Source organism: Rhododendron vialii, chromosome 5a, assembly GCF_030253575.1.
Source record: "Rhododendron vialii isolate Sample 1 chromosome 5a, ASM3025357v1".
In the NCBI taxonomy this organism is placed as follows: domain Eukaryota; kingdom Viridiplantae; phylum Streptophyta; class Magnoliopsida; order Ericales; family Ericaceae; genus Rhododendron; species Rhododendron vialii.
This window is the reverse complement of record NC_080561.1, coordinates 18,269,497-18,278,639: the sequence shown is the minus strand read 5'-3', so window position 1 is coordinate 18,278,639 and position 9,143 is coordinate 18,269,497. Positions and strand designations below refer to the sequence as shown.

The 9,143-nt window shown below is 39.4% G+C and overlaps 1 protein-coding gene across 1 annotated transcript; it reads right to left on the bottom strand.

The window, feature by feature from the left end:
* Positions 1-3,734: 3,734 nt before the first annotated feature.
* On the bottom strand, positions 3,735-8,709 carry LOC131325752 (uncharacterized). The gene is made up of 7 exons (XM_058358179.1): positions 8,450-8,709; positions 5,990-6,089; positions 5,785-5,905; positions 5,582-5,703; positions 5,148-5,269; positions 4,864-5,023; positions 3,735-4,068 (listed from the first exon to the last, which is right to left on the bottom strand). The coding sequence occupies exons 1-7, from the start codon at positions 8,574-8,576 to the stop codon at positions 3,951-3,953; spliced, it is 870 nt and encodes a 289-aa protein (XP_058214162.1). The 5' UTR covers positions 8,577-8,709; the 3' UTR covers positions 3,735-3,950.
* Positions 8,710-9,143: the final 434 nt, after the last annotated feature.

The following is a 9,143-nucleotide window of genomic DNA, read 5'->3' as shown; positions in this document are numbered from 1 at the left end:
ACGGCCGAACCATTGTGAGGATACTCGGGAGACCGGAACGGTGGAACCGAGGTTGGGTGAGTTAAAACAAACGATTTTTGAAATGTTTTGGAAACCGCAATGTGGCTGGACTTGCCCATTGTGTGAGGTGTGTGTGTGTTCCAATGGGAATCCAGGAAAAACGGAACCATTGTGAGGTTGTGTGCGTTCCCATTGGAAACCGGAGCAACGGAACCATGGTGAGGTATGACTTGGTTATCCGCGTTACGGAGCCAATGCAATGTGTGCCAATGGGAGCCCGGGACGGCGGAACCATTGTGAGGATACTCGGGAGACCGGAACGGCGGAACCGAGGTTGGGTGTGTTAAAAACGAGTTTTTGAAAAGGTGATACGTTTATGAAATATGAAAATGTTGACACGGTCTACAATGAGTCGCGTAGGAGAAACAAAGAGAATCATGGACACCTACGATAGTTCGAATAACGATTGCAGATGTGTTTTTGATATTGTCTTTTGTAGCTGTGTATATACGTATCATGTGGAAATTGATGTGTTATTATAACCTATTGTAGTAAAGATAAGGTTGGTGGGTAAGGATTTTCCTCTTGAGCGTTGTAGCTCACGGTGTTACCTTTTGGTGACCCTGACATATTATATTGGTGGTGACGCCGGTATAATGTGTCAGACCTTGTAGTTGTTCAAGACAAACAGTTCACCGTGGAGGCCTTTGGAGCTGAAGAGCTGGCTAGGATGGAGGAGCAGGCGGAGCTGTAGTTAGGAACCCTAGTTTTCCTCCCTTTTGTAATGAAAGTACTCTTATGGAGGTTATGATGTAATAAAGAGCCAGACTCTATTTTGAAGTTGCAATGAAATTGTCTTTTTAACGTACCCAAAATTCGGGGCGTTATAGAAGGTGTTAGGCATCCCCCTTTACCCAATCGTGAGACTGGCCCATAATCGTTTGACATATGATTAGTATTTGCATTATTTAATTCTAAACAAATAAATTGATTTTAACCTTTAAACAGTCGATATGGTGAGCTAGAACAGTAGCAAAAGCATACATCAACATAAACAAAACACAACAGACTGTCCCAAGGAAATGGATCTTGTGGCCGGTGAATGGATGTCACAACTGAGGGATCCTCTTGGATCAATGTATCGGCCGAAGGATCAAAGACCCAACTGATGTTCTTCCTCACACCAAACTAAATGATTAACAGAAAATAAAAATGCTACGATTAGTGTACAAAATCATAAAAGAACCAAACCATAGGCCCCTGGGCCTCACCAACTTGATCCCTTAGTGGCTGCTTTGGATTGAGGATGATTGACTTATTTTGCTTCTCGAAACCCTAGGGTTAGAGTTCGTACTTCGGGGGTTTGATCGTCGGATTGCGGCTGCCTTCGGAAGGTTAGGGCTTTTGTAGGGGAGATATGAGAGAGTATTTCTGCAGAGTATTATGGCTTGAGAAGGTGAATTGTGATGATGTATTTTCTGAACCCAAAAGCCCCTTTATATAGGCATAGGGTGACTCACTCCAACCAATCATAATGCACGATTTGAATGGGAAGTATATAACCAAAAGATTTTTTTTCATAATCTCCTTCCGTGGCCCGAACGAATTGGAATTTGGCTGCTAGGGTTTCAAGCACGGATCAAACGATTGACAGAACATTCCAGAATCTGGAAAAATGACGATCTAGCTGCCGACCAATCGATTAGGCAGCCGAGGAATGGATATGGCAGCCGAAGAATAGATTTGGCTTCCAAGGAATCAATCTCTCAAGGAGATTTTCAAACAACATGTTTCACGGGTGAAAGAATGAAGTTGAGGCCGAGAGATAGATCTTACGACCGACAGATGGATTCTCCTAGGATTCTGTATTTTTGTCCGAAAGGCTATATGACTCTGAATTGGGTCCTCTAAGTGGCTAAAAGTAGTCACCAAAAGTCCACGGGTTTACGAGAAGTCAATCATTAATCACTGTATCCATTCATCATCGAGATGGTCCCCAAGGTGGGACTTGAAATAATCGTTAGGCCAAATTAGGGTGTCTACATCTATCTTTGTTTGTTCGAGCGCACAAACCCTAGCAGCCGTTTTTTTGATTCTTCAGGGCTACAAAAAGAGATCCGAGCAGAGATCTTCTAACCCTATACTACCTTATTGATTCACGTCATTTGATTGGCCGGAATGAGTCACCAATTGCCTATATAAAAAGGCACTTAGGGTTACGAAATAGACAATTCAATATCTTTGTCTTTGCCATGTTCACTCTCCTCTTCCTCGCCTCTCTCTCTGTCCTCTTCACTTCCCACCCCTCCTCCTACCATGACTCTGTACATCTCCCCTCCACTCAGTCACTCACTCTCTCTCTCTCTCTCTCTCTCTCTCTCTCTCTCTCGGCAGTGGTGGTGGGAGGTGCACTTTATTTGAAAACGTATTGTCCCCAAATAGAACAAGTTGAGTGCCATTTTTGTCAAGTGGATTTTGCACCTTCAATGGAATAATGTTGCACCTCCTATGAAATTATATTGCACTTTATGTGAAATGTATAGCCCCCGGTAGGGTAAAGTTGAGTGGCGGTGGTGGGAGATGGGTTTTTTGAAAAACTGCCCCCGGTAGGGTAAAGTTGAGTGGCGGTGGTGGGAGATGGGTTTTTTGAAAAACGTAAGTATTGCTCCATTAGTCACATAATGGGATTTCGGGTCCCTGTAGCAAGTAATTCTCGCTGCAACTTCCAGTGAGTCAAAACGTCGTCCTACTGGTGGCCAACTGAGGCACCAACTCTTGCCTCAACGCTTCAACCCTTTTGCTCCTCACCGCGTATGGTGCAATGGTTATGTGAACCCCACAATTGGGGTTCCACGTAAGTGATTCAAGTTGTTTAATAATTTTAAAATAATAATTTGAGTGATCATGTTAAAAATAAGCTCAATCGGATAATTGTAGTTAGCTAATTCTATCATCCAATGATTGATTTAGAATTTAGGATCCTAGATACTGAATGAAGTTTTGAAAAAAATTATGCAATGATGTGCTCGAGCAAGAGTTGGTGCTCAAAAACTGTCTGAGAAAATTATGAATACCATGAGCCGGGCATTATTTTTCCTCTTTCCATGAGTCTATAATTCTCAAAAAGTGTCCCATGTGTTGAGACTTATTTGCCCCACTTTCCACTGTCTTGCAATCCCCCCAACTTGAAATTGTCACTAAAGTAGACGGGAAACCATCAACTCTACGTAGGACCCAACTTGAAATTGTCACTAAAGTAGAGTGGGACCCATCAATTCTACGTAGGATCAGTGTGGTGATCGGTCCCGGTCCCTGCTGATAGCAAAATTGTTGCTCCCTCCGTCCCAAAAAAGATGACAATTTTTGAAACTCGTGTCATTTTTCATTGCTTATATCTTTCAATATATAATATTTTTTATGAGTTTGAAAACTTTGAATAATAGAACTAATCAAGAACTATCAAACAATATCCATATTGCATATTTTTTGAGATTCATATTGAAAGATATAAGAAATTGAAATTAGCACAGATATCAAAAATTGACATCCAATTTGAGCCGGAGGGAGTACTATTTAGCTCACTGTGGGAGTGAGCGTGGGAGTACTCTGAACAATGATGGTTGCGTTGACTAATTTACTTGGCTAAAATTCCAGAGAATCCAGTTCCGATAGCCCAATAATTGACAATTCCTTGCCTCTGAGATTAAACGTCATCTAAAAGAGGAAGCCAAAGCTGGTTCACAAACTGAGTCAGTTAAACATTGAACACAGTAGTCAATACTCGCTATAGTAAAGGTGATCTGTATACATTCTTGAAGTGAAAGATACAACATTTTGTTCAGGTGTAGCACTGAACCGATATTCTGTGAGTGGTTTAAGAGGTTTTACTATGATTATCTGTCAACATTCTAATGTAGAATTTCTGCTTAAATGAATATGGCATGTAGTCGTTAAGGAGATTCCTCCACAGGGACATCTGAGTAAGTACATGTGTAACTCTCCACTTTTACTTCGTCCTTCCCTCTAAATCTGGTCCAGGAAACTTTCCATGTCTCCAGCAAACTTTGCCTGCATTAAGATATAACAGCAAACACACGCATGAGAGAGAGACAGCGAGAGGGGAGAGGATGGTCACATGCCTCGTCACAAGCCTATTTGAAGCAAAGTCTGCGAAAGACACCACCACTTACAGATGATGAAAATAATATGTGCAGAAAAGTACACGTGGACTCTTCATAAAAGAGAGAAAAGGAAAACAAAAAAGTACTTCCAAGTTTAATTTCTGGAAACAGAATGGAAATCTTCAATAAGATGTACCCACGGGAGAATTGTAGAAAAATATGAATGTGTGGTGGCATATCCATGTCGTAAAACTACACGATTGTAAAAGTCTTGAAAGAGTGAAATCTAGGGACAGCCATAAACGTAAGGAATAGGTTTTGTCGTATCCAGTTCGCATCCCTATCTGCGCTTCTTAAATATGGGTAATTTCGAATGCTGAAAAAGGCATTATTGGTTCAATACTGCAGACACTTCCAAGGCACACCAAAAAAATAAAAATAACTTGATACAGATGCTACGAATGAGCAAGCGACCTCCAAAAGTAGGAAAACTTGTTTGAGCACCTCCATATGCTAAATATTTAACTAAGAAAAAGCTTTGTTCCACCAAAAATTCGTCAAATTGAACTAAATGATAAATGAAGCCAAATCGACGGAAGGTTGTTTTAGATAATAGGAAAATAGAAAGACATGAAGACACTCTTGAAAATGCCCCACCCAATATATACTGGTTATCCTCAATGCTAAGTGCAGATAGCAATTAGCAGGAAGTCAAACAGGGTAAAAGTAAAGGAAAGAATACCTTTCTGCTTCATTGCTCCTCTTTGCAAGCATAAGTGCCAACAAGACTGGAACCATTGCTGCACACAAATGTTTAAGAGTGTGCCCACTGACAATATGGTGTGTCCATTTATATATCGGTTTATCTGCAGCTTCTTCCACCTTAGCTAAAAGATAAAAACCTGCATATAATGATAAATTTAGCTTAGAATGGCAGAAGTAACTACAAGATTAAGCAAATAACATAAGGAAGATGCCGATACAAAATAATAATAATAATAATAATAACGTAAGGAAGATACAAACCCGCAGCCCAAAGCCAGTATGCAGAATGTGTGTACATTGGAGGCAACAAGATAGCCATCAATGGAATTGCAATGCAAGGAACAAACTGAATCAGAGCATATGGACGGAGATCATCGAAAAACCTGCAAATCAAAATGCAGTCAACAGATGTTTACATGGAAGTACAGGTCATGCTCATTCAATTTGTAGGCCAATTCACTATAGAAGTCAGACCATTTGAGCCTCCGACTTAGAAGATTATCTCCCAAGCAGAGGTTTTTCACCAACCAAACTGTATCCATCCATAACTTACACTACTGCAACACCATCAAATTCTGATGAGTTTTTTGGTGGACAGAAACAAAGTGCTTAAAAAATCTGACCAAATGCTTCATCCCATAAAATATATAAAACAACAAGATCCTCTTTCATATATAAAGGATTCACTTGCTTACCTCCAGTACAATATGCTGATGACACCTGCCAAGAGGAGGGGAATTATGGACACTGTTCCCTTTTGCTCGTTGATTCTTTCAATTATAAAGATTGCCATGATTGACGTGAATGCAATGGTCATCTGTAATAATTACTGATTAATGTCAAAACAAAAATAAACTATATATAATATCAAGTAGAGCCCGTGGATGGAGAAGCTGACCGGCAAGCGATCCCACACGAGACGAGCATCATTTGGCTTGAGATGATAATAAGATGACCCAATAGCAACAGCAGCAACACCAATGAAAAAAATTGACCAACCCCAAACCTCACCCTGCAGCCTTCACAAACATTTAACCATTACTCTAAAACAATACGTATTCATCAGCATAATAAGACATTGGCAATCATGTACTGCACAAAACCTCAGCCAAAAATAGTTCCTATGAAAGCAAAGTATGAGCCCCAGGAGACCAATTACAAGGAATGGGAAATTGGAAACCACATTCAGTGTATTTGGTATACCTGAAAAGTTAAACAAGCATGTCAGCTACATAATAATTAACTCGACAGGAAGCTCCACATATTGCTCAAGCAAAAAGATAACTACAATTTTTGCCAATGCTTTAACTCATTACAAATTTATACTGAAATGAGTAATGTTGGTCAATTATAGGCATCATTACCAACAAATAAATAAATTTACAACAAAAAAGATGGATAAAGTAATCATACTTCAGAACAGATTTTAATTCATAAAAGTCAAATTAGAAAAAAGGGATAAGAAATCCATGTAAACCTAACTTAAGACTAGTATTTCAGTCACTTATTTGAACAAACTAAGGCTAAGCCTATATTGGATACAAAGACAGAGACACTGCAATGGGGAACAAACGGTCTTGCTGATTTACGTTGCAACTAGATGACAAACTTAATTGTTACAGCATGTCTTGTACTGATTAATTATCACCTGCAAAACAAGTAAACGGGCATGGAACAACCTATCTACTCATTTTCCAATTGGTTTTCAGTTAGATACTTTCACATGGTATCAAGGCTAGAATTTAGAATTCTTTTCGGCAAGACTATCAAGAGTGATCCTCTTTGTTTGCGCCATAAATGCTTCTACTTCTACTTCTTTTTTCTTTTATAGTGATCCTTGTCTTCAGGATCATTTGTTACTTCTCCACGTGTGATCCTTATCTTTCGGATCCACTTTTTTAATATGCAAAAGGCAACATAACCATTTCCAGTTTGGCAAACAAACTTCCAGCTCTTGTTCATTTTTTTAATCAACTTTGAAATGCCTAGAAGTTAAAACAAACTATTTAGACGCCACCTTTTTCCATTCAAAAGAGAAGCACCCCGTACCAAAACAAAATGCATACCCCATGTTGAACTTTGTTAACCTGAACAATTGATGAACGAAAAGGTTACACCTACTAAAATGAACCAGTAGCTGTTACAGGTCAAATTTAGAATGCTCAAATGAATGAATGTAGCATTAGTAATCCCGTGCACCTCGGTATTCACATGATAACTGTAAAATCAAATAACCACAGCTTATTTGCTTCAAATAATCTACCAAAAATGAGAAAATGTGGGAACCAAATACAAATACTAACTTGGAATCAGAACCATGTCACTAGCCATCCCAACCACTATGGTCCTAATTTATTTTCTCCAACCCAGCCCTTCCAGCCCTCGCCAAGTACAAGGGAAAGGCTATACTGTACACAGTATGAAAATGGTAATGACGTACAACAAATTGTGATCACACGCCTCAATGACTCGTAAATCGTAATTGACACTACAAATACAAAGACCATAACTACGACACTCAAATCCTCATAAGTCATAACTTTTCTCTCCGCAAAGCATTGTAACAGAAATATGACGTTGGTAACAGTACCATAAAAACTCATGTTATGGCAAACCCCATGGCAAGTGGCAACTACGGGGCGATGGTTCTAATTGTCACCACAAAAACTCATTCAATTTGGAGAAAATTGCCTCTAAGGATAAAAAAAGTGCAGGTTAATTCTCATTAATGATGAACTCATGTTAATTCTCATTAAGAATGAACTCAATTTTTATTTACCTCTAAGGACGATCACATTATGAAGATTATCCTTTTACCCTTCAATAAATACAATTTCATACTTTCTATTTTTTCCTATTATAGGATAGGGTAGGGTGGGGCTGGGGCTAGGGTACCCTAGCCCTACCCTACTCTAGTCCCCTAGGGCTAGGGTAGAGTATCGGGTACCCTAGGATTTAGGCACTTTCATAGGGTTTTAGGGTGCACTTTCATATTATAGAGTTTTAGTGGTTTAGGCACTTTCGTAGGGTTTTAGGGTGTACTTTCATATTATAGAGTTTTAGTGGTTTAGGCACTTTCATAGGGTTTTAAGGTGCATTTTCCTATTATAGAGTTTAGTGGTTTAGGCACTTTCATAGGGTTTTGGGTTTTGGACACTTCAATAGGGTACCATAGAGTTTAGGTTTAGGCACTTTCATAGGGTTTAGGATTTTAGGCACTTTCATAGGGTACCATAGGGTTTATGTTTAGACACATTTTAGTGGTTTAGACATTTTTATAGGGGAATTTTGAAAAAAATTTCCAGAAATACTTAACTGTGTATATCCGTTTTTTTCTGGACCTACACGTAAAAACTCCTTGAATTTGCTTACGGCACCGGATGTTTACCATAAATTTCTACCAAGTAATAGTGGACAGTTCAAAACAGGAATGGTTCAAATGTTCAATGCAAACCCTAAGTGTGCAGAAACTTCAGGGAATGTGATTCGGATCCAATATGTAAGGAAAACATACGATCATCGGAAGATTTGCACAGATTGCAGCCAGAGAGGGAAATTATTACCAAAGAATTCACGTTGGTCAGCAAAATCGTGATACGCTTCCGACTGGGGAATCGCCGGTGTGACGATCATGAGGACTACAAAGCACAGAATCGCCACTCCCCATGCCAACAGTGTCTGTTTCTTCATTTCTTGATTCAATAAATTACCAGTTCGTGTCTGAGATTACGCGTATCTGAGAGAGAGAGAGAGAGAGAGAGAGAGAGAGAGAGGGTGTCTGCGGAGTTGATGGAGAGGAGGAGGGAGAAAATAGAACAAGGGCAAACTACACTGACCTCCCCTGAGGTTTTTGACAAATACACTAACCTCTCCTCAGGTTCAAGAAATTACTCTCACCTCTCTTACTTTACAAACTTATATCCACCTATTTACATGATAATTTACTGGCCTAATCAGAGAATGACAAGTGGCCATTCACATTAGATGAAACGGAGTATGCATAGGCTGAAATACATGGAATTACAAAATTAAAAGAACGATGACGTTCTAATTAACTTAATGTCGTTTTATAGGTAATGATAATTGTTGCCAGATGTCACTCAAGTGATATCTTAAGAGATGAGCAATTCGAAGCTCAAACGCATGAATGATTTCATTCAAACAAGAAGCAGTTACACCAAGTTGACACAGTCAAAGGAGTTGAGAATCAAGTGTAACTGCCCCACTTCCAACACGATGCAGTTAAGGGCAAGTGGG

Coding starts and splice junctions, on each gene's coding strand:
- LOC131325752 (XM_058358179.1), bottom strand. CDS start 8,576: ATGAAGAAACAGACACTGTTGGCATGGGGAGTGGCGATTCTGTGCTTT. Junction 6,090..8,449: donor TGACCAACGTGAATTCTTTG/GTAATAATTTCC, acceptor TTAACTTTTCAG/GTATACCAAATACACTGAAT. Junction 5,906..5,989: donor AGGAACTATTTTTGGCTGAG/GTTTTGTGCAGT, acceptor ATGTTTGTGAAG/GCTGCAGGGTGAGGTTTGGG.